The sequence below is a fragment of the Pan paniscus genome, chromosome 17 (assembly GCF_029289425.2).
Source record: "Pan paniscus chromosome 17, NHGRI_mPanPan1-v2.0_pri, whole genome shotgun sequence".
NCBI lineage: Eukaryota > Metazoa > Chordata > Mammalia > Primates > Hominidae > Pan > Pan paniscus.
In genome coordinates this window covers 64,224,075-64,250,267 of record NC_073266.2, presented here as the reverse complement: position 1 = coordinate 64,250,267, position 26,193 = coordinate 64,224,075, and the positions used below count along the sequence as shown (strand labels likewise).

At 36.3% G+C, this 26,193-nt stretch overlaps 1 protein-coding gene across 9 annotated transcripts in view; it reads left to right on the top strand.

Annotated features, from left to right (window-relative positions):
* The window catches only part of PIAS2 (protein inhibitor of activated STAT 2), a 130,669-nt gene that overhangs the window by 88,790 nt on the left and 15,686 nt on the right, over positions 1-26,193 (top strand). For 2 of the 9 annotated variants that reach the window (XM_034943616.3, XM_063597264.1), the window contains 4 exons: positions 698-869; positions 7,773-7,912; positions 13,515-13,552; positions 16,252-25,411. In XM_034943616.3, the coding sequence (XP_034799507.1) occupies positions 698-869; positions 7,773-7,912; positions 13,515-13,552; positions 16,252-16,431 (530 nt within the window). In that variant the 3' untranslated portion in view covers positions 16,432-25,411. Of the gene's footprint in view, positions 1-697; positions 870-6,325; positions 7,914-10,421; positions 10,519-13,514; positions 13,553-16,248; positions 25,412-26,193 lie in introns of those variants that run through there. The other 7 variants (XM_034943615.3, XM_034943617.3, XM_063597265.1 and 4 more) reach the window with 5 other exon arrangements.

Below are 26,193 nucleotides of genomic sequence, written 5' to 3'. Positions count from 1 at the left end.
ATTACAGATAATAACATATTTTTCTGTGAAAATGTGAGTTAACAAATATGGTATGTGAGACTGTCTTTGTGGGTAGAAAGAACCTACGTGATTAGCAGATAATTCATAAGAAAAGTTTAAATGTCTTAGTAACTTAATTGAGAGGTTTGGTTTTTTTTCAACTTAATCAAGATGAAAGTTTTTATCAAGTTCTGGCTTATGGTGAAAAGTCTGTACTTTCTTTGATATAAGCATAATTGCTAGAATGGAAATATCTGGTTCTGAGCTAACTGTGCCACATGTGTGTGAGAATACATAGCTGGTGAACTCACCCATTCTTGTCCCATGACCTGAGACCAGTTCCCTAACTCTGCGTGTCTTTCTGTAAAACGATTGCTGACCTGCAGAGACAGGATGAGCAGTAGGAGCTGCACAAATCCTTCAGTGGTATTGGAGGCCTAACTAAGAACATTCTGTCTGAATGAGACTTCTAACCCATCTGTCAAGGAATAGTGCTCACCTGTCTCCCTAGGTGAACAACCATTTTACAGACAGGTCTGGAGTTAGGGAGTTGGTATTTGTCCATGGGTTGGAGTATGTGGCTTCACTGGCTATATGTTGTCAGGAACATACTATACTGAATATACTAGACTCTACCACTAGAGTTTATTTGTGTTATACCTTTAATTTTTTTTTCCTTTTGTTTCTTTACATGCAGGTTCAAGCGTCCTCAGTAAGCCTTGTTCAGTGACTGTAGCCAGTGAGGCAAGCAAGAAGAAAGTAGATGTTATTGATCTTACAATAGAAAGTTCTTCTGACGAAGAGGAAGACCCTCCTGCCAAAAGGAAATGCATCTTTATGTCAGAAACACAAAGCAGCCCAACCAAAGGGTTTGTTAATTTATAGTTCACTATTGTTCATTACCCTTGCAACTAATTGCTCTTGGATAGATTTATAAATGTCTCTTTGGGAAATGGCATAACTGTAGAAGGCTATTTTAATTTGCCTTTGTTGAGTTGAAATATTTTCGAGTAAGCACATTGTTTATAGGAAGCAAATTTTGATGGAGAAAATATTTACATCTTTGGAAAGTGAGCGTGTGAGGTATTTATTTCCTACCTGAGACTTTTTGTTATTTTCTTGAACCTGTTTGTAAGGAAATTTGGCATCTTAGACCAGATGAGAAAGTCTGGTGTAATGGAGTGTGGAACTGGGAATCTGACAAGTATGGATTCCAATTTTGGCACACCATCGCTTACTTGTTCTGTGATCTTAGATGAAATACTTAATTTGATTGAGCCTCTTTTTTGTGTTCTGTTAAATGGAGCTAAATAACGCCTATATTACAGGATCATTTTCAGGTTTTAATGAGATGAAAGAAAGCCTCGGTGTCAGGCGTGTGGTAATTTCCCAATAAAAATTGATTCCTTTCCCTTCTCACCCTCTCCAGGGCAAAATATAGGTGGGTAGGATGGCATTCTACCAGAATTTTAGCGTGGATTCTCTGTAAGTTATCTGGCAGAAGGCATTACTGACCTGCATTAAAAATCAGGTTTGGGTATTTAACAATAGTTGCTTTTTCAGAGAGGTTTTGAACCATAAAAGGAGATAACAGGAGAGTTCTCCTGGCTGTCTACGAACACATTCTTTCAAACTTGGGTTTGCTAGTGTCATCTTTTTGGCCTCTTGGTCCACTTGGTTTTCTAATGGCTTTACTGAGTTATAATTTACATAGCATAAAATGTACCCATCTTAAGTATATAATTGCACAGTTCAGCGATTTTAGTAAATACATAGAGCTGTGCAATCATCACCATGATTCAGTAGTAGAATATTTTCAACACCCAAAAAACTTTCTTCATGTTCTTTTGTAGTTTATTCCTATTTACACCCCAAATCTAGGCAATCGTTTTTTTGTCTCTATAATGCCTGTTTAGACATTTTATATAAAATGTCTCGTTTTGCAACATTGTTTATTTTTATAATTTTAAGAATTAAACCTTTTCAGCTGCCTTCTTTGCTGTTAAAATACTTACATTTCCAGATATAATTTACACATATATTAAAGGCATATATTTACTTCTACCCATTTAATTAGAATGAGGTGGGGTTTTTGTGTGTGTGGAACAAAATGAGGAAGTATTTCAAGTGGATTTTTTCCTGGTGTGCCAATCATTTATTGCTCCTTTGAGACAAATTGGTTGGTACATCTGTAATTTAAATGATAAACAGAAAATGAAGTTATAATTTTGAAATGGTTACGTTCAAAATGTATCTTGAAGGGGAATGAATGCTTAGATGTGATGTTTCTGGATTTTACTCTGTAATGATACGCTTTAGAATATAGTGGAAAAACATGAGTTGCAAGTACTGTAGTTGGCTGAATTCATGCCAGGTTGAGAGGTCATGCCTAGTGATGCTGACTCATGAGTTGTTGTGATCTTGGAGCATGTCTCTGGTGGCATGCCACAAGGGTCTACCCTCTGTCCTTTACTACATTTTTATCTATGTTTGATAAGTCCATGAAACAGGAGGGATGGCACATACACAGTGGGCGACAAAATCTGAAATGACCTCAGTATGCAGAGGAATAAGGATAGTTTACATCTGTGATCAGCTACTATAGAGATAAATGTTAAGGTTCCTCATTTAGGCTGAAAAGAAAACAAAAACTAACATTGGTAAGTATAAGATAGAAATTTGTGACTAAACCAGCAACACATGAAAGTTTATTTTAAAAGTCTGTATAAAGCGCAGCTACCTAGTTCGTTCCATGAAGCTGATGTAGCCCTTAACACCCAACCTAGACATACATACACATTAATACACGGAAGAACTCTGAAGAAACAGACTCACATAGAAAGATATGAAAATTCTGAATTCAGTCTTAGGAAATCATTTAATTATATATTAAAATGACATCTGTGACCAACTAGAGTTTATCCCAGGAGTGCTTTAATATTAGGAAATACATTGATAAGATGGATCTTCTCATAAGGACAACTTTGTAGTCATCTTCATGGATGTTGGAAAGGCCTTCAGTAAATTAATTGCCATTTCTGATAGAAACTCTTTCAAATGTCAGGTTTCAGTTAATGGTTTGAAGAGTTCACCACTGAAATCAATTTGTTCTTAGCATTAATAAAATAAGCATAGTGTCCAGGATCCATACCATGCCAGTTTTGTTCCATTTTAGGCTATATGACTCTCAGAGCATTTCAGTCAGTGCTGATCATCAAGAATGGTATTAACAAATGAGTATGGCCAGAGCAGGGGAACGGGAAGGTGAATAGTGGAATCTGGAGCAAGATGGATGAGTGGATCTTAAGGACTGAAGCTGTTAAACTAGGAGAAGAGATTATTTGATACCCACCTTGTAGTTCTTAAAAGGGAGACGATGACTAGCTGGATTAAGTTTGTTCTTTATTACCAGATTTAGGTCCAGTGGACTAAAGATACATGGATAAACTTTATATTGGAGCTTTCTGAATACTAGGAAATTTAATCTTTTGTCCCAAAATCGTATTTTCTGTGTTAGAGTGGCTGCCACCTGTCACAGTGTCATAGTGGAGGCTCATGCTGTAGTTATATCATCTCTGTGATCCCCTCCTACTCTTAGATTTTTGTGACTTTGTTCTTGGTTGTCCTTTTCATATCCTTTCTTGTAGTTCAGCATCTAGAGTTTTTATGGTTTTCCTGTGCTGTGTAAGTTTATCATAGGATTTCTTGGCCATCAAAGATAGTAAGCAAATGAGAAAGAACAGAGAATGAGAAATCAGGAAAACTTACTCTAATTTACAGCCCCGAAATTATGTGAGCAACTATTTTTTTTTTTTTTTTTAATTTTTTGAGACAGGGTCTCAGTTTGTGACCCAGGCTAGAATTCCGTGGTGTGATCGCGGCTCACTGCAGTCTTGACCTCCTGGGTTGAAACGATCCTCCTGCCTCAGCTCTCCAAGTAGCTGGAACTACCACCCCCAGCTAATTTTTTTGTGTTTTTTTTTTTTTTTTTTGTAAACATGGGGTTTTACCATGTTGCACAGGCTGGTCTCGAACTCCTGAGCTCAAGCCATCCACCTGTCTTGGCCTGCCAAAGTGCTAGGATTACAAAGTGCATAAGTCACCACGCCTGGCCTGTGAGCAACTATCTTTTAAGAGGTATTATTATTTTTGTAAAAATTATTCTTATGAACAATTTTACAAAGCACCAACAAGAAAGCAAAAAATATCTCACCTAGAGAGAATCATTGCCATTTTGATGGCAGTCCTATTCCCTTTCTTTGCTTACGAACCGGAGTCTTTAAATGCAGTCTTATAATACCTGTCAGAAGAAACTTGTATGTTAATCTTAAGATATTTAGAAAACCTCTGATGTTTTTCCATATTAAAAGATAATTTTACATATTATGCCCCTTCTGAAAAATGAGTGGTTGCTTTGCCTTAATAAGAAGGTATTCTAAAGACAGGAAACATAATAAGGATAAATCTATATGTCTCCAGATTGATAATCATTAAGAATTGGTAGCAAAATTGCATCTTTTTTATACTTTTATAATCATAAAGTGGGAGCATACAGTGAACTTCAGGGTTATAAATAGAAATGGTCAACCTATTTTCAGACATCCAAGTCTGAGCCAAATGTGAGTTTCATGCAATTCTCTGATCCAGCATATAATCCGGAATACTAATATTTGCTATATAGCAGCATTCTAGCAATTCACTTTTGTGCTGTGATATTATGGATAAAGTTACAAACGTTTAAAATATAAATGGTCACTTGCATAATGTATACACGTATCTGTGTGTGTTTACCAATCCTATGAAGAGGCAGTAACAAGTTTTAAAAGCTTTAAATCTTTTTATTAACATATAGCATCACATTTTTACATCCATCATTTCACCATCCATAGCCATTTACATTTTTTCATGGAATCTGTTACTCATATCTGTTTTTTGCATAGGCTTTAGAATCATTTTGTTTCTGAATGTGGTCTTTGTGAAGATTTTGATAACAAAAACCTGCTCCCAGTATGTAATTTGATAATCCTAACTAATGACTACTTTAAGCCATTCTATGTAAAGTTGAATTTGTATTAATAGTTGCAACATTCAGGTAATGGGAATTAACCAACACTAAGTAGTTTAGCTTTTCATATGTTTGCTGAGGTTTTAGATGTTGATTTACTAATTTGTACCGCCATTGGATTTTCACATTTCACATGTTTTGACAGTCAACCTTTTGGTGTTGCGTAAGTAAGGAGTAGCTATTTACTCATTTAAAGTTTCATGTTACTAAGTGACAGGACACGTACAGTTATTAGGTGTTACTGTAGTGACAGACAGGTGTGTAGGTACATTCACTTGACTCCTTTTATAGATGTAAGTCAAAGGGTCAGGGAAGGAAAGGGAGCTCTGTTATTGTTGTTACGTGTAAGTCTATTTCAAGTTGAAAGGGCAATCAGGATCAAAACAAAAGAAAATCTCCAGTGTGAAATAGCAAAGGAAGAGAAGGGGGAGTGGGAGAAAGACGTTCATTAGCTTTTTCTTGTACCAGAAAGTCTTTTAGTTTCTTTCAGTGGCAGAGAAAAAAAAACCACGATAGGTTAAATGTACTTTTTTTTTGAGACGAGGTCTTGCTTTGTTGTCTAGGCTAGAGTGCAAGTGGAGCATTCATGGCTCACTGCAGCCTCTACCTCCTGGACTCAAGCAGTCTCAGCCTCAGCCTCCCAAGTAGCTAGGACCTTAGGCATACTTCAGCACATGTGGCTTTTTTTTTTTTTTTTTTTTTTTTTTGTAGATACAAGGTGTCCCTATGTTCCGTAGTCTGGTCTCAAACTTCCAGCTCAAGCAATCCTCCTGCCTTGGCCTCCCAAAGACCTGAGATTACAGGTGTGAACCACCTTGCCTGGCTCTAAATGTACTCTTAAGTAGAAACTTTTTAAATTAAATGAAACTTTATATATATATTTGGTCTTCAAAAGCCTGCCTGTTAACATTTTTAAAACAATAAGATACTAATACTTTGAGACAGCCAGAATAATCAGAGCCACTTCTTTAGTCCCCTCCCCAGCACTCACATATACCCCAGTCTCTCTCTCCTCCTTACCCACTGTGTCCTTCCTCCAGTTTCTCATATAAACTCTTGTGTGTGAGAGGTGGTCTCATGTTATTTGAAAAACTTTTGATGATGTCCTGTTCGTTTGATCCCTGTGGAGGACCACTGTTTTCAAACCTCCAAAAAAGATGAGCTTTAGATACAATATAACTTATTTTATCTCCTCCCAACTTCTCTTTCCTCCAGAGTCTGCCTTTTCTAACATTGCTCACATACTGCTTGTGGTTTTAGGTCTTCGAGTAGCACTGGAGGCCAAGAAATCTCCAGATTCTAACCTACAGACATGTGGTTGATTTTTGGAAGATAACTTCCTTCTGTCTTTATCTACCTCGGGAAAATGTATTTTCAAATACCAGGCTTATGTTATTGCCTCAAGCATATTGTATGTCATAAGCTTCCTAAATGGATCAGTTTTTGATCAAAGATTTCTGAACTCTGACCTGTGTTATTTATTCACTTTTCTGAGACTAACATAGTTGCCAACTCAACAATGTATGTACTCTCAAGATGACTGTTTTCCACATTTGTATTGATATCCATATTTAAGTGGTTTGACATTTAAATTGAGGTTATGAAATAGTTTTCCAGAGTACAAAGAATGTCATGCAATTTGTCATCATTTCTCATTACTGATATTTAATAATCAGCAATAACAGGAAAGGGAAAGGATGCCCAGAGGTTATCCCAGTCTAGCTTTGTGACCATGGTTCCCACCATCAACCATAAGACCAGTAACAGTGCTCAGTTTCCTACATACATTCAAGGATGTCTTTCTTGTGAAGTTGTAGTTGTTTACCCTGGGCTAAGAGAAAATGCAGGTTAAATAGGAAGAATGCAAAAAAAATCTCTGTTTAAGCTTGAACTTTTTCAAAAGTATGTTTAATTATACTGCTTCTTGAAATTATAAAGTAATTCTATAGTGTATATACAGTTTTATATAATACCAATTGTGAAGTATTTATTACATATGTTTAATTTGTATTTTTGGTAGCATGAACAGCTAATTTTAAAATCATAAACTCTCTTAGGATTTCACCTACCTGGTAGGTGCTATCATGGTAGCCAGCATTTTTATTTCTGGATATTATATTTTAAATCCTGAACACTCATCCTCGTTTCTGATTGTGGCCTATTGCCATCAAGTTGGTCGGCTTTAAGATTGGGTAATTTTGCTCAGATGATTCCCAGGAAAGATTGCAAATAATTAATACAATTCAAGTTAGACTTGAAGAAATTTGGATTGTGCTACAGTGAGTAGCTTCACTTCTCAAGGTTCCCTGATTTAAATCAAACCTTAGGGATCTTCTATGTTAGTTTTAAATTTCTTTATAGATAAAATCACTGATACCCATATACATATTACATACATATTAATAAAAGTGATGTCTATTTCTATTTGTGGATGAAAGTGTTATATCTCACTCCAGCACTGTACATTGTGTTTGAATGTCAACTTGCTCTTATGTCGCAGCTGCTGTTGAGAGCCAAGATATGTTCATGTTAAAATGAAGACTATTATGGGAGAGGAGAGTAGAGTGGAGTGCTGTGTAGTGAGTAGCTGCCATATAGTTGTGCTGAAACTGGTGAACGAACGACTGAGAATGCCCAGTGGTGCAGCTCTTCTCTCCTGTGAACTAACAGCCAGATTGTTTGTAATTTCCCGTGCTATTTAAAACAGGGTTCTCATGTATCAGCCATCTTCTGTAAGGGTGCCCAGTGTGACTTCGGTTGATCCTGCTGCTATTCCGCCTTCATTAACAGACTACTCAGTACCATTCCACCATACGCCAATATCAAGCATGTCATCAGATTTGCCAGGTATGTGGAGTGATTTTGTTTCTTTTGTTTTTTAATGAAAGTTTATTTTTTTTAATCTTAATCTGTGAAGCCAGTATAGTTTTGAAATTTTCAGTAGAAGTGCTAAGGAAATTTGAAAGCTTTGGGTAAAGGTCTTATCTGTTTTTATACATCACATCCAGTTGTTATTTTAACTACAGAGCAATCTATAGATTCCTGGTGATAAGAAATATAGTAGAATAGGAAATGTTAGAGATTTTATTCTCCCTTTTGAAGAATTTGTACTTAGAGACTTTTTCTTGGTTTCTTTATTATAGAACCTCACAGGTGAAGGGAGAATATTTTCTCATACTCTTCTTGGTAGCTCATCAGAACTTCGGAATATATTGATGTTGTTTGGGGCTGATTTTTCCTACAAGCTGTGGATTTTATTCTCCTTACAAAGATAGGGTCTACCATCTGTTTCCCTAGAGTGGGGCTTAATACTTGGGATATCTTTTATATGTACAGTAGTTTCCCCTTATCCACGGGGGATAAGTTCCAGGACCCCCAGTAAATGTCTGAAACCACAGATATTACAGAACCCTATATACTGTTCTTTTCTATACAGATATACTCATGATAAAGTTGAATTTTTAAATTAGGCATAGTAAGAGATGAACAGCAATAACTAATAATAAAATAGAACAATTATAACAATATGCTGGCATCACTACTCTTGCACTTTGGTGCCATTATTAAGTTAAAATAACGGTTACTTGAACAGAAGCACTGTGTACTGAGATAGTTAATCTGTTAACTTAAATGGCTACTGAGTGACAAAGCTGGGAGCCACTGGACAAAAGAATGGTTCATGTCCTGGGTGGGATGGAGCATGATGGAGCCAGGACAGCATGAGATTTCATCAGACTATTCAGAATAGTGTGTAATTTAAAACTTATGAATTATTTCTGGAATTTTCCATGTGATATTTTCTGACTGCAGTTGACCACAGGTAACTGCAATCACAGAAGGCAAAACCTTGGATAAGGGGGAATCTACTGTAAAATTGCTAGAATCTACTGTAAGGTTGCTAGAATTACCTTAGTATCAGGACTTCTGCAACCAAGGCCATATTACAAAATTTAAACTTCCCTCCTTTACTCTTCTTCCCTCTCCATAGCTATTGCTTTTGCAGACATTTCTGTCAATTATATTTGAGCAAGTTAGAACCAGTAGATTCATGACTTCCCTTCTCTCCGAAGGCCCTTTTAGTGGAATACAATTCTCTCCTCCTGTTACTAGTTTTCTTCTCTAGGTTTATGAAGTTAATTTTGACCTATGATTTATTTTTTTTCTCCCCTTAGTGAGGTCTTTATTTTAAGCACAATGCTTATCCTGTTGGTGAAAGTTTATGTTATTGAAACAATTGATAATTGGCTCGGTATAATTTTGCTACTTGAAATTTGTTTAGATTATGTGAATAAAATTTAGTGGAAAAGAATAGACATTTTATAGTATCCATTGAAAAAAATGGCTTTTAAAGTTATTTTTTGCTTCTTAGATATAGTTACTCCACATGTAATTTGGGAGTTGGTATTTTAAGAAGTTCTTTGTAGACCCAGCTAGCACAAATTGTAAAGTATTTGTAAAGTATATACAAAGTCTGATGCTAAGGTACAGATGAGGATTCATGTCGGTGACAAAGATGGAAATTCAGAGATTCTTAATTCCCAACTGCCTTTTATGGCTGTAACATGGGTTGTTGGAAGAGTGTCTGCATGTCATCTCAGTATGTGTTATAAGCAAGCATTCTGAAAGGATTTGTTTCCTAAAGACCTTGAATTAAAAATTAATCCTGAAAAAAGGTAATGAGCATTTCTGTTCATTAAAGTGATCCTACCGTTTAGCAGTAGCATAGACACAATTTACCAATCACTTGCCCTGTTAGTTTTTCAGTTCTCTGAACCTGGATTAATTTTTAATTGGGGGAAATTTACATTATTTCAAAATTTGGGCATAAAGTGAGACTTTATTTCTTTTTAGAAATGTGCAAACTTGAGAAAAATGCAGTAAAATATGTCTGAACTGGCTATTTGGTAAAAATGTGTTTCAAGCTGATATTGAGCAAACAAGACTAATATCCAAGGCTGATATTTAGCCAGTATTAACAATTATGGTGATACTGGTTGTTATTATTGAAAAGCTTTCTTACCAGTTGATAACTGAATAGAATAGGATCTATTTTGCTTTAGAAGAATTGCTAGTTTATCATCATGTATGAATTATGTAGCAGTTACTATATCTAAATAGTTTAGTTTTACTTTGATTTTATTGTTAATGTGTTCTTTTGTGATTAGTAATTTGGTTTTATTTTTATGCATAATTTTTATGTAGTTAGTCATACTGTGAAGAGTTTTGGTATTGATAAACTTAATAATTTATAATAAAATATTAAATAGAACACCAAGAATGGAGAGATAACAAAGTTTTAATACATTTCTTAACATTCCTTTTAAACATCATAAACATGAATCTTCTGAATCTGCAGGAGAACAAAGAAGAAATGATATTAATAATGAACTGAAGCTTGGAACATCTTCTGATACTGTGCAACAGTGAATACAAAATAAAACAAATAATTTGTATTTATGGAGTGGAAAACAGCTTATTTCAAGGAAAAATATGACTGCCTTATTATTGCTAGTGCCATATTGTCAGGTGCGAATGGTGCTCAAAACTTGTATCATTAAAATTTGAAAGTGCTAAACATTTACATATTTAATCATGTAGCAGTTATGTTTTGTTAAAAGTTTATGACTCAAATAAGGAAAATGTGTTGTCATCAATGAGAAAAAATCTAATGAGTCAATTTCACAGTGAAGCACTTAAAAATTTTAAATTAAAATTTTATCAGTGTTAATAAAATAATGTTAACACTACCTGCTTTTTAGTTAAAAGTAATTGAGCATTTTCAACCATGAAATACTTCGGAGGGCATAAAAATATATCAGTATGACACGCTGCAATTGAAACTTATGGTGAAGTAAGAAACAGCATTTTGCTAAACTTACGGAACAAGGCAGTAAAATTTTAATCACGACTGATGAAACTTGATTTCATATAAGAGTTTTAATATTCTGCTTAAAATGTAAAATGCAAGAAGACTTTGATGGTTTCGTTTTTTGTTAGAAAGAATAACATCTAAAATACCATATCAAACTTCACTGTTAGTACTTGAGAAAAAAATGGTTTCAGTGAGAGAAATATTTACATTAAACAGGTTTTATATAGACAGCACCCTTGTAATGCTTGGTAAACAATCTAGAATTCCAACCAATATTTTAGAAAAATTTCTAGGTATTTTATTATGGTGTTGTATAAGTCACCACATTCAATTTTCCGTGGATGAGGTATCAATATACAGATAAGTAAATCTCTTAATTGTTTTCTAAATAAACTTTATATTTACCGCACACATGAAATCATCAAAGAGAATTACAGTACATCTGAAGAACTGGAATTGAAATAACAAAAATAGGATCCTCAGTGGGTATTCTCTGGTGATAGAGCTTCAATTTTTAATTTCAATTAAAATAAATACACAGGCTTGATATAATTTTCAAACTGTTTTATATCAAGCTTGCGTATTTTAATTGAAATTCTGAAATTGAAATAGTTGAACATTTAGAAAATGAGCATTTTTGAGTGGCTTGGCTTCAGTACACAATATTCCAACACCATTGTCAATACTTAGCGTTATAAAAAGGTTTCAGTTACTAACATGAACTGAGAGATACAGCAAATAATAAAGTGATTGAACATATGAAACTGAAAAACTATAAAAAGGTAGAAGCTATTGTAAAAATGAAGAAAACTGAAAAACTGAAAAGATAGAAGTTACTGTAAAAAGAAAATGGTTATACCATTTGAAGCAGAACAAAATGTTCCAATAAACTTTTTTTACTTAATAATAGAAATATTGAAAATGCAAAACTCTGAAGGTATTACAAGGGCTAGACAAATTTTGAATTGTTTGGCACAAGCAGGGAGAGGATTTATTGAATATTATTAATATGAAGACAAAATCTGCTTATTGAGATATCTCACCTATTATCATTTTAATAGAGAAGTCATTGGAAAAGTTTGTTGTAATTCTCTTTGGTTTAGTATTGGCTCAAACCACCGTGTCATATAGCTAGTGACAGACATATGAAATGAAAAATTACAGCAAGCTGGGTGCGGTGGCTTATGTCTGTAATCCCAGCACTTTGGGAGGCCGAGGCGGGAGGATCACTTGAGCTCTGGAGTTCAAAACCAACCTAGGCAACATAGTGAGACCCTCTCTCTACAAAAAAAAAATAATAATTAGCTGGGCATAGTGACACACCTGTAGCTCCTGCTTCTTGCGAAGCTGAGGCCAGAAGGTAAAGGCTGCAGTGACCTATGATTGTGCCTCTGCACTCCAGCCTGGGCAACAGAGCAGACTCAGTGTCTCCCAAAAAAAGGAAAAAAAAAAATCTGTAGCAACAATTTTCAAAAAGGCTTTAGAAATCGTTGGAATGATTTCTTTCAAATGATTGGTGCTATAGCTTGTATCACTTGATAAGCATTTTTGTAATACCCTTATTTGGAGATTATAAGAGAATAAATATATTTAAATTTTTTGAGTTATAAATTCATACTGGTTAGTAAATATTTTAAATGTCCCCACTGATATTCTCTATTTTGCATAAAAGCATAATGTCAGACTTTCTCTGTGTGGTGGTTATATTCGGGGTGTCTCTGAATGCCAGCATAAAAATTCACGGAATTGAATAGAAATTGGCCTGTCGTAATGACCTATGGTTTCTTTTTTAATGTTTTGAAATAATTAAAGAGAGTTTAGTCACACAGGGAGGTCTAGGTGAACTGATGTTGAAGTTTATTACTAGACTTTTCAGACCTAAAAATTTTATTTATTGTTATTACTTGAATACGTCAAAAGTATATTACTGGACAACCTTTTACACATTCCTCTTTCTAAAATCGAATTGGACAATTACAGTTCTCTGGTTCAGAAAATTACATTAGCTCAGAACCCAGTAACCCTTGATAACCCTGTTAGCGCAGCAATTCCCGAGTGTGTGCTTTGTGCAGAGCGTTGGACTATGTACTGCTCTTGATGTGGGGACAGCGGGGACAGAGAGCTGTCATTGAAATAGACATCTGTTTAAGAAGCGATACTTAGATGAACCTCTGTATTTCTGAAAAATAAATGTGAAATATCTTAAGAGCTTAAGTATGTTTTTTTTTTTTTAGATGATTCAAATCCAGATCATTAGCTCATCATTTTTATTGCTTCTCATTCTGTTAAGCGGCAAAGGGGGAAATATTTGTTTTGACTAGTCCTTCACTGGAAATTTTTGGACTTCTGCATTTGAGTCTCTGGGAGCTAGTTTTTCCAGTTGTTTTATCAGAGAATATATTCATCTTTGGGTTTTAAACATTTCAAATATCACTGATCATGGTATAGAACTTCTCTGTGACAGAGTGGTAAGCATTTACCACAAATGTTTTGTGATTTGTGATAAAGATGATTTAGGGAAATAATTCTGGTCTCCCAAAATATGAGACAACTATTAACAAAGCATTTTTGTTTTAGGTTTGGATTTTCTTTCCCTTATTCCAGTTGATCCCCAGGTATGTATCCTGAATTTAAGCAACTAATTTGTATTTGATTGTTGGTTATGTCATACTAACTAAAAATGACCAGTTGCATAAAATCAGGACAGTCATCTCTGAATTACTTACATTGATGGAAAGGAAGTACTGTGCAAATATTTCACAATTTTATTTGAAGGAATAAAGTTGTTTTCAGTTTCTGATTTTTGTCTTTAATATCTGAATTTTAAATTCTGTTTTATTTAGCTTAATCAGTTGGCATCTCTTACAAGCATTTGAATGATTAGAATTAATAGAAGCAGTGCTGGGTGACTAGAAGTTAAAATTTTACAAATACAGTTTTATTTTTTAGCTAAAACATTCTATATATAGAAAATCAATAGCTAAACCTGATTAGACAGACTTGACTCATTAACTTGATTCTTCATTGTTTTTAAAGACATTCAGATTTGGACTTTGGGGAGGCCCCAGTTTAAAGTTGCTATATGTCAGTCATCCCCGTTTTCTCTGTCAAAGATGAGAAACCCTAGTAGCTCGGTGTCCCAACATGAAGACCTTGCAGTGAGCCTGGATTGCACAGACAGGCTTATAGCAGAGGCAGAGCAGAGGAGGAGAAGGCATGAGAAAAGTGAAGGGAGAAAATGACATAGAACAAAAGACTTTGAGAGGAGTTGAGTATAGGGAGGGATAGAGGAAGAACCACGGGTCACTGCTTCATGGGCTGCTCAGTCAGCTAAGCACAAGTCCTGTATCAGCCTCCTGTTTCAGTACTCTGTATCTCATTACATGAACAGCACCAGAAATTTGGGCCCAAGGTAATGTGCAGACTGAGGAATTTCTTATCATTCGGAGTTGACCTCATTACAGCAGTATATATAACAAAGGTACCTAGTGAAAGTGTCTATGTATTTTTCTAGGAAATGGATTCTTCAGATGTGAGGATTACTAATTTTTATGTGACCAGTTCTTTTAAAAAAATTATCTTGGAACCTAGAGGTTTTTATTTCATAGCTCTGTTTTGTATATTTAGTAGTGGTCTAAGTTATTTGGTGAGTCAGTAGTAGAAGGGTGATGTGGGGCCTTCAGTTTGCCATAGAATCCTTAGGTTTTACTACTTGACCTCCATATTATCCCTTAATTCTTGTCATTGTAGCTACAATAAGGGATGCAGGGTTAGAACTTAAGTGGCTGCAATCTGAATACTACTAAGAATTCAATGCACAGAGCCTGTTGATGGCAGCACTGTAGCATCTAGCACAACTTTCATGAATGAGTATCTTTTTCCTATAAGGCAATCAAAAACTACCTGAGAGGTAGCAGGAATAAAATGTAAGTTTCTGGGCTTTGTTCTAGATTTACCCCCCAGTTTTAGTGGAAAGTTAGAAATTGATTTGATTTTAGAAAAGAGTTTTAATACTGGGCAATTCAACCATCTTTAGAGCTCCTTGGAAGCTCTTTAAGAACTGTTCTCCCTGTAACTAATGTCCCTTGACTCTGTATGTGGCATTCATTTTATTGATGAACCAAAACAGTTATCTATCCAAAGCATTAAATAACTTGTTCTTTTGAAGGGCAGTCTGAATTTTACTTGTTGCTGTCCCTCTGACTGGCAACTTAAACCTGGGACTGTTGTTCCTGTTTTATTCACCGGCCTTGGAAATCATGTAGTCTAAACAACTTGACTTTTAAATTCCTGTTCCATAATCCAGTGTCTCTAATGATAAGCTGCATAATCTTTAGAATGGGGAATATGAATCAGATATCCTTACTGATCTTTCATACAGTTGAACTAATGACAAACTTAAAACATCTCTTGCAGGATATCACTAGACCTCTTGTTTTGCTAAAGTCAGTGCAGTTGTTTCTCACATAAAATATTCTATACTGATATAATGCTTTTGGCTTGTCTCTCTTCACTCCTCTGTTAATATTAGAGTAGTACATTCAGGTTTGTACTTGTTTGGGATCAGTAATGGGATCAGTAACCAGGATTGTAAGGGGACTTGTGAAATATAAGCACTAGGAAAGGGGTGTTAAGCAGGCATCACGAGAAGATTAGGTTAGATCTTCTTTAACATTTATTGCAAAACTTTGTGATTACCTGAGATAATTTTCTGTCCTGAGGATCCTGTGATAGCTAGCTACCGTGTAGTCTGTGTTTTAGAATGAATGTTGTCATTCTGATGACACAAGTATTTTACGTTTATGTACAAAGGAGTCCAATGCCATCATTCAGCTGGTCAGCCTTAACATTCATAAAGGATCTGTTTGATACTCAATTCACACCGGGAAAGGCTAACAAATACTTTAAAAAATGTTATTAAGCAAAAATGCTGGTGTAAGCTCAACAACTCTTTCAAAATTGACACCCAACTAAATACAGTTAGGGAGCAAATTCTTTTTGAGATTAGGGCCAATATTTAGTATTAAATGACTTCAGTTATTGTTGACATTGTACTTTTACCTTTGTATGTGGTCAGCAAACAAGTTCCACAAGTTTAGAGAGAATCAAGAATATATGCTGCATTCTCTAAATAATGTAAAATAGCTAAATTCATGCCACCTTCCACCCAAAGATGTGAAGTTTTGAGCAATTTTAAAATCCCACTGGGCTTTAAATATGTGACTATTGCTTGTGCATATCTAATAATTTCTAGTCTCTTTATTTAAAATCAAGTAGCCTCTTCCTCATTGGAATCATTGTTTGTTTCAAGCAGTACTGTCCTCCTATGTTTTTGGATAGTCTCACCTCACCCTTAACAGCAAGCAGTACGTCTGTCACCACCACCAGCTCCCATGAAAGCAGTACTCATGTTAGTTCATCCAGCAGCAGGAGTGAGACAGGGGTCATAACCAGCAGTGGAAGTAACATTCCTGACATCATCTCATTGGACTAAAGGAGGACTCACTTGATTCTGGGAATCATTCATCAGAACTGCTTTTTCTTGGATCTCTAGTCTGTGGAAACTTTCTTTTTTTTTTTTTTTAATAATTTGGTATTTATTGAAAGTCAGATGGATTCTTTTGCTTTCTGAGGGGTGAACACAGAAGACTGCAACAAGAACCGAATGACATGCAAGGATTTTTCTTAATTATGCTGTACTCTCAGCATCAGATACATTCAACCGTAACTGTATCTTCCTGAGAGATGGATTTCACTTTCATACGTTAATGGATGGAGTCTACAAATCAGTGAAAAAAGTTTTTGTTAAAATAAAGAGCAATAAAATTATGTAAATATTCAAGTAACCTTTTTTCTAATTAAAAAAAAATTGTAATCACTGATTCTAGAATGACAGCAACTTCTGTTTAACCTTACGTGAAGGAAAAAAAATATATGGAAAGAACTTAATGTTTGCTGAATGAGTCCTTTCCATGGAGATTTGCTCTGTTTCATTGAAGTAATGAAGTTTCAGTACGTGGCCAAAGCTTGGATTCCACTTTTCGTCCTGCATTTCCACTTTTCTTCGTGATCACATCAAAGAAAAATGGCATTCGTGTTACTTGGTTTTTTTCCTGCTTATCATTTACACTTTGACGTTGTTTGCTAATGAGTGCTGTGTGAAGTTCTGGGATTTGGCTACTCTTCATTGGTGATTATGTTTAAAAGCACTATGCAGATTCTGCCCTGACATAAAGTGTGTTATTATGTTTTTAGTAATTGTACATTTTTCATTCTAGAGTTTTCTATAAATTTGAGGCTTGCCTTCTCAAAAAAGAAACTCCATGCAGCCATTGAATGAAATGACTTTGGGGTACGGTGTGACTGGAATGTTTGTTAGAAATTTTTTCACACTATCAAATATTGATATCTTGGAGCCAGCAGAAGAGCAGATTTTGGGAGGTGGTAATAACAAAATTTAATTTCTTCCCAATAACTTAATTTTCTCATTTATTTTACAGAATAGTAGTGAAATATTTGATGAAACTTTGTATTTTGGTAGCACTACATAGAAAATGTGTTTTAGATTTATGATGATCATATTTCTCACCAATGTAATTTCAGTCTCAGCAGTGATTTTCAAACTTAGGGAAAGGGACAGCATTAGATTTTTTTTTTTTTTCATTTTTTTAAAATGATATCTTACCTGAAACTACAAACGACAAAAGAGAATTAGAAATGTTTGAATTAAAGTGAAGGAAGGGTTGGGGGAGATGGGCTTGAACCCACTTCCTGTCTCAATCCGTGCTACCCCAAACACTCCAGGGAACCTCTGAGGTTTTATTGGGTGCACTTTGAAAATTTCTCTTCTATAGTGTGTTTGTTTGATTTTAAATCACAGAGAAAACTGGGTTTTACTCTTAGAGAAACATTTTCATCCAGTTTTTTAGTTTGCTTCATTTGACTTCCTAAATCATTTTTGAGTTCACAAGGATTTGGTACTTTTCTGTTTAGCTTTCTCTCTCTAAGCTTTATCTACCTTAAAAACAAAGTCCTTTTTTTAATGGCCAGTCCAACCAATTGATTTCTCAAACTGAAGTGCCCAGGTGTGGACTCATCAATTTCCGTTAGAATAGGGACATCCTACTTAAGAGTTGGTGCAGCTCCAAGGAGCTGACTTGTCCTTGCTTGGGTTTTTTTTTTTTTTTTTCTTTCACCGTCTCAAGTTTCCATGGCCTTTGTGTGTTCTTTTTATGTTGATTTAAATTCATATGGTTTTCCACAAATCCCTTCTTTGGCTACATCGTCTCCTTATTCAATGGATTATCCCTTTGTGGGGGCTGCTTATTTTAAAGATGTTGGGGGGGGAAAAACCCGAATCTACGAGCAGTAGTTGCACATAGTTGCCAGTTTTACCTTCTTAGTCATTAGATTTCCAAACCATGTTGCAGTTTTTTGGTCCAGATATAGTATTTCTTTCTAATAAAGTTTTATGTTGCTGCTCTAAATACAGATGCAATATTTATTGACTCTGTAATCAGATAGAAAAAACTTAACTTGGTTTGTGTGGTATGACTTATAAAGAAATGATGTATATTTGTTATTCTGTTACCCTTTAGATTGTCAGAGACTCCCCCAATTTAATCAACAAAGTTTTATAAAGTAAATGAAAATATTAATAGAAATTAGTTTATTTACTTGGTTCTCTTATAACTGATACCTCTGTGCTTTTATAATTGTGATTTGTTTTTTTGTTTTTTTTTCTATTTTCTGTGAACAGTTTTAATGTTCAGTTTTGGTGTTTTACACTGAAATTACATACAAATTTTTAATTTATTTCATACAGGCAACTTGCATTTTAAAAAATACACTTTGAAGTTTATCATCTTGAAATTGGGGCTTACGTTGTTTATCTGTCTTGAGCATTAGTACTTTATGACTTTGGCCTTATGGCAACATCATGATTATTAAGCCGTCAGCCTTTAATGTGGTCACTGTTTCTTATCCAGACCCTGACTTTCTAGTAGTTTATTTTGTTAGCCCAGATTTCTGCTTAACCAAATATAAGGGGAGTTTCAGAGGGGTGATCTTAGCTGTCACCTAGATTCTGTCAGCCAACCAGTGATTGTCTGGAATATCTTAGGAAATGAACTGTAATTGTCAGCCTCCTAAAATCAATTTTTTTTTTTTTTTTTTTTGAGGCTGAGTCTTGCTCTTGTTGCCCGGGATGGAGTGCAATGGTGCGATCTTGGCTCACCGCAACCTCCACCTACAGGGTTCAAGCGATTCTCCTGCCTCAGCCTCTCGAGTAGCTGGGATTACAGGCATGTATCACCATGCCCGGCTAATTTTGTATTTTTAGTAGATACAGGGTTTCTCCATTTTGGTCAGGCTGGTCTCGAACTCCCGACCTCAGGTGATCCGCCTGCCTTGGCCTCCCAAAGTGCTGGGATTTACAGGCATGAGCCACCGCGCCTGGCCAAAATAAAATGTTTTTATCTTTCTTCACTTAGAACTATGAAGGCCTTTTCTTGTTCTGGTAACCCCCCACAGTGTAATTGGTGCTGAAAATAGTTTCATGCCTGAGGTCTGTTGTCACTCACTCACTTTCTGACAATTAGGTGAGCCACTTGAGGATTTTCTGGCCTGAAGTTATAAAAACTTGGCATCTGTCCTAAGGTAATTGTAAAGGCAAAATGAAAGCATTGAGGTGAATTTAGGTTATATGGCATTTATCTGGTAATGTGTTTCAGAAAAGCTAGAATGAAAATGTGATGTAAGGGATAGCAAGTGTAGTTGATTCATAATTCTTGGTATAAAACCAAGTTTTTCTTAGTCTTGAGGAATTTGAAGAAAGGTAAAATGTTGGATTTTAAGCAAAGTAGGATTGACCAGAGACTGTTCTGACTTTGACATTCAGACCTTTCAGATGTTCTTCCTTCAGACCAGTCCAAGACACTCAGCATTTCCAGCCAAGTTGTCTTTTTTTTCTGCCAATAAAGTATTCATTAGTTGACGTTTGTTTGTATTTTAAGTAAAGTCAATTTTTTTTTAAAGCATTAATTTAATTCACAGGTATGCCTTTCATTTCTCTGGCCTTCAGTTGGTTTAAAAAAAAAAAAAAAAAAGCACTTAGCCGGACCATTCTTTCTTTAGTAAACATTTTTATTTTCTTAATTTTTCCTGAAAGATTTTCTCCATTTTCATGGAATATCATAATGACACTACCATTATTTTCTAGCTCTTTGCATAATAGAAAAATGTAGAGCAGTGCACCATTTAAACATGTCTGACATTGGATTTAGTGGTCCTAGGTTCATGTGATTTGGGAGCCTTAAGTTGTTATTTAGATTGATTCAGCCTGATTCACCATCTTTTTTACTACAGTTCTACATGAATGTGGTGAAACAGGTAGAAGAAAATTAAGCATTTCTCTGCTTTTGGAGTCTAATGTTCCTGCCTAGTGACTGGTTTGTAACACCCCCCTCACCCCTACTTTGTTAGGAACCTGCAATTCCTAAAAGAAAGAAATAAAGCTGTACACAATGTCCATTCTTTAATGCTTGCCTGGTTGAATAATGTTTGTTTTTTCTGTTTATGTCAGTAGTACATGCTTATTGTGGAAAATTTAGACAATACAGAAAAGTATAACAATTAATTGCCTATGATTCTGTCACCAGAAAAAAAATCACTTGATATTTTTGCATATTCCTTGCCAGTAGTGTCTTTGCTACTTCCGCATATTTTTACTTAGTTTCATCATTCTCAGTGTAATTTATATCTTGGGGTTTTTCCCCTGAACCTACAGGCATTATTCCATGTCATTAAAACTGTGTCAACTATTATTAATTTTATGGTACTCCATTGTTATGGATGTGCCATGTTTCATATAACCTTTACTTATTTTGAACAGTTTAGATTATATCTCATAATGCCACGATGAATGTCTTTGTGTATAAATTATTTTCTTAGGATAAAATACTGGAGGTGGAATTTCTAGTCAAGGGTATATGAACACTTTTGTAGTTCTTGATTCATACCACTTTTCCACATGGGTATGTTAATTTATACTGCAGCTAGATGGTATGGGAAGGGTGGTCTAGCCATATTTTCCAAGAACATGCAATGTTTTATCTTTATGCAGGCATCTGCACTAAGACCCTCTGCCTTTCTGACTCTATGGAACGGGGTTAACTGATATGGAGATCATTGGCAGAGATTTTCCCAAGCTTCTTAGTTTTAAATATATCTGACATGGGCCGGGCATGGAGGCTCACGCCTGTAATCCCAGCACTTTGGGAGGCCAAGGCGGGCAGATAATCTGAAGTCAGGAGTTGGAGACCAGCCTGGCTAACATGGAACATGGTGAAACCCCATCTCTAGCAAAAATACATAAATTAGGTGGGTGTGATGGCAGGCGCCTGTAGTCCCAGCTACTTGGGAGACCGAGGCAGGAGAATCTGTTGAACCCAGGAGGCGGAGGATTTGCAGTGATCCGAGATTGTGCCACTGCACTCCAGCCTGGTTAACAAAGCAAGACTCTCTTAAAAAAAAAAAAAAAAAAAAATATATATATATATATATATATATATATATATATATATATGATCTGACATGTTTCAGAAACACCTACGTATGGCTATCCAAGCTTTTCACATGATTTTACTGGCACTGTAAAGTTGCACAAATATTCTTTGTCAGACTACATTTTCCATCTTTAGTTCAAAAGTTTTGTCACTTTTTTAAAAAAGCCTCTTGTACCTAAGGCCTGCCCTTAAGAGGTCAGCTCTCTTTTTCCTCTTTCTGTAGGCCCCATTATGGCCTTTCTGAGCTCCCCAAAGCCAGTAGAATCTACTGAGCCAAAGGCATTCCATCCCCAAACTGAAAAGTGGTAAGGCTAAAAGCTATAAAAACAGGCAAACATTGCGTGTTTTCACTTTATATTCCCTTATGTTTCCAATAAGGGTAGCTACAGGGAAAGAAAAAAACAGATTGCTACCTTCAGATGTTTGAGGTACAACATTTTCTTGATTGGCGTAGCACAGTCATTTCCCAAACTGCTTCCTATTTCTGAATGGCTTTTTAAAAAAGCTTTATTTTGTGTTCTCAAAGCTTAATTATTTTAAGTGACAAAGAGTGTTACCGTGTTGTAGAATAGCATATGCCTCTTATTTTGGCCTTCATCAAACTGTTTAATAAATGTTTAGAGTGTTTTGTAAGTACACGTGGAATAGAGTGTTACAGAAGTTTTGGTTCCAGACGTCAGGCAGCTTATAATCAAGGTTCCAAAAATCAGGAATTCTTAGGCTGGGCATGGTGGCTCATGCCTGTAATCCCAACACTTTGGGAAGCCAAGGCAGGCAAATCACTTGAGGCCAGGAGTTTGAGACCAGCCTGGCCAACTTGGTAAAACCCCATCTCTACTAAAAATACAAAAAATTAGGGCATGATGGCTCATGTCTGTAATCCCAGCTACTTGGGAGGCTGAGGGATGAGAATTGCTTGAACCTGAGATGCGGAGGTTGCAGTGACTCAGGATCATGACCCTGTACTCCAGCCTGGGTGACAGAGTGAGACCCAAAAAAACAAAAAAAAAAAAAACCAGTAACAGGCATTGTGCAAAGAATTTTCCAAGAATGTCTCATTCTTGCAATGGCTTCTCAGAGGAAAGTGGTGTTATTCCCCATTTTACAAATGAAACAGGTTTAGGTAAGTTTCCAAAGGTCACAGTGAATGAGTAGTGGACTTGGGAGTCTGACCTAGACTTACCCCAAAAGCTCTCTGCGTAAACTGAAGTGATGTTAATTAGCTGTGCTATCTAGGAGACTGATATGGGAATCTAGACTTAAAATTATGAGAACTGGTTTCAGATGATGGCCAGAGTAATAAGGAAGGAGTGGATGCTGAAGCCATTTCAAAGGAAGACTCAAGATTCAGTGACTGAATATAGGAGTAAGGGTTGAGTGCATTTTTCATCCATTTTTCAAGCCTGGGTAACTTGGATGTTAATGGCACTGTCTACAGAGACAGGAGGCCGTTTAGAGTGAAGACGAATCATGTATGGGAGACAGTGATGAATGTTAAGCATGGGATTTCAGAAATGAAGCATCCATGGGGCTCATTCCTGGTTTTTCTGCAGTCTTTTAAATAAAAGTACAAACCTCCCTTGTCATCCATTTTTGCCTTCACTTATCTCCATTCTGTATTATGTTCTAGTCACGCCCCAGTCACTGATCCCTTCCTAGGCCATACTTGGCTACATCTTAGCCTTTTCTTTTGATTTTTCTCTTCACTGCCTTGCCCATTACAAATTTGGCTGCCACCTGAGGCCCTGCCATACCCTACAGCTCACACCAGCGTGGGCTGTGTTCACATTCTACATATCTCAAGATACGGTGGTTGCTGTCCTTCCCCCCTACTGCATCGTTACACATCTCTAAAAAATCTCTGCCTCTGAAGCTCATGCCAAGAGGTTATACTATTAGCTACCTCTAGTCTTATAACTGCCTGATCATTCCCTTTGATTTGCTGGAAGCTTTGACTCACAGTGTTCCTTGCCTTCCTTGATTCTGGTCATTATTCTCAATATCTTGAACATTCTATAGATGATTTATCCAAGTTGGTCTGTGAGGTATTGGTTACTTTACCTCCAGCATTTTCTTCTACTGAACCACGCTTTCTGTTTTCCTCTTTGCTACTTGTCCAGACTGTTCTTTCATTATTGCAGCCTTGAAGAAATCCTCAGTAACCTATCCATCCTCCAACATGACGTAGCATAGTTCCTTTGCCCATTCTCATCAGTTATAACAAATGTTATTGCCCTCTTTTCAGGCCACTTCCTTCTCAGAAGATGACTTTGCTGCTTAATTCAAACAGAAGGGACAGTCCGAAAACATGATTTCTTCCCCACCTATGACCACCTCCATCCTTTTTTGTTTCCAGTTTCAGAGAATGAGGTAGGCCTTTAAGGCCAACTGACTCTGGTCTCCTCCTGTCATCTTCAGGACCTTCCTCTGTCAGACTTCCCCTGTCTTATCTCCATGTCTCTCACCTCTCTACTGCTGCTTTTCTTGGCTTACAAAGGGTCTCAGTCATCCAGTATTTGAGATTATATTAGGTGCCAGGCATTGTATCAGGCACTTGGAACACAAGGCAGGATCCTGCCCCCACCAAAGTTGTGCTCCAGTAGCGTCAACAGAGGTGTGAAATAGGGAGATTACAATGTTAATGGTAAAAGACAAAGTATAGGGTGCTACAAGAGCATGTAAATGAGGCACCTCAATGATTTAATAGAAGTAATGTGGAGAAATGTGAGGATTGATTAAAAGCTTGTCCAAAAAGAGGGCCAAAAATGTTTAGAATTGCTGGAAGTTTGCTAAGGAATATTGAGAAATATGCATAGATAGATCGTGAAGGGCCTTGTAAAACAGTAATGAGAATTTGTTGAGTTTGGCATGATTATCTCCATATTACAAATGTGGAAACAGATTCTGAGAGGATAAGCGACTTACTTGCCCAAGGTCATGCAGCTTGTAATTGAGGAGTCAGGCTTCAAATCCAGTTTTAACTGCTTTCTCAGAGGCCTTTCTTGATCATTCTATCTAAAAAGCAAGTGTTCCCTAACTATTATCCCAGTACCCTGGTTTATATACTCTTAATACATAAAATAATCCCTGCATATTGTGTGTTTCCCCTACTAGATTGTAAGCTCCATGAGGGCAGAGGTGATAACTTTTTTCACTTGCATCCCAGAGCCTAACATGATATGGGCTACATAGAAGGTGCCCAGTAAATATTGGTGGATGAAGAAATGGTGGATAACCATTTGCACTTGACTTATGCTGACTGGAAATTCAATACCTTTGGAATATATAATACCTCAGCAGTAAGCATTCACCAAGAGAGGAAAACAGAAGGAGGTGCATGTTTAGGGTAGGTGGTACGGGAGATGGATGCTGGGGTGTTGAAAGGCAGCATACGCACCTTCTGAACTCCAAAACTTACAGGGGCAAGGGCCATTAATGAGGGGTGGGTAGAGCAGTGCACAGTGGGGATAATAATGTGGGAGTAGGTGTATTAAACCTGGAAGTGTAAGCAACTCCTTGTAGACCCACCCTACTGTGTATAAAAGGCTGGAGAAATTCTTCATATGATCTACTCTAGGTTATGTACTGAGGACCACCTTATCTGGGTCAGGTACACTACACAGAGTGATACAATATAATTGTAAACATAATTTATCCTCACTGTGATGGCTAGCCACCTGACCCAAATCATTATTAGACTCAATACTTTGGAACTGGAACAAAAATCAGTTGACCTGATGTCTGAAAGACATGCCCACCTGCTATTTGACAAGCTATAGACATATCCTACCAATTGATGGGTAGTAGCACTGAAACTATGAAAGTGGATGAACTCATCCAGAGGAGTTCATGAGTGAGAAAAGAAGACTGGAAAAGGAACACAAGGAAATCAAGAAGGAGCAGCTGAAACTGAAGGAAAATAACGTGGTATTACAGAGGCCAAAAAATAGAGTATTTCAAGAAGCAAGTGGTTAGTGGAGTTAAAAGCTGCTGATACAACCTAAAAAAGTAAGTATCCATTTTAAAAAAAACTTTCATTTAAAATACCACCATATTTTATTGAATCTAAGTACCTGATTGTAAGACATTAAAGAAAAATTAAACCTGCTAATTAAACTATGACCCATTGCTTTCATTGGTCAATGAAAGTACTTCAATATGTATCCTATTAAAATGTAGGAGAGGGAGGAATATGAATCTTATAAATGAGGAATTGTGGTAATTTTTGTCTTCCTTTGGCTTTCTTAACCAGGCCGTATCATAATTTCATCAAGAACAATTTCAGTGGAGTGATCAGGGTCTACCTAGTTTGTGGTGGGAGAGGACCCCAAAGTAAAGAAATGCAGTAGCAAGTATGGGCAACTGTTTAAAAACTGTTATGAAGGGCAGAGCTACAGCAATAGAATTGTATGTGGTTGAAGGATTTTTTTTTTTTTTTTTAATGCGGAGCCTCTCTGTTGCCCAGGCTGGAATGCAGTGGTCTGATCTCGGCTCTCTGCAACCTCCACCTCCTGGGTTCAAGCAATTCTTCTGCTTCAGCCTTCCAAGTAGCTGGGATTACAGGCACGCATCACCACACCCAGCTAAATTCTGTGTTTTTAGTAGAGAAGGAGTTTCACCATGTTGGCCAGGCTGGTCTTGAACTCCTGACTTCAGGTGATCCACCTGCCTTGGCCTCCCAAAGTGCTAGG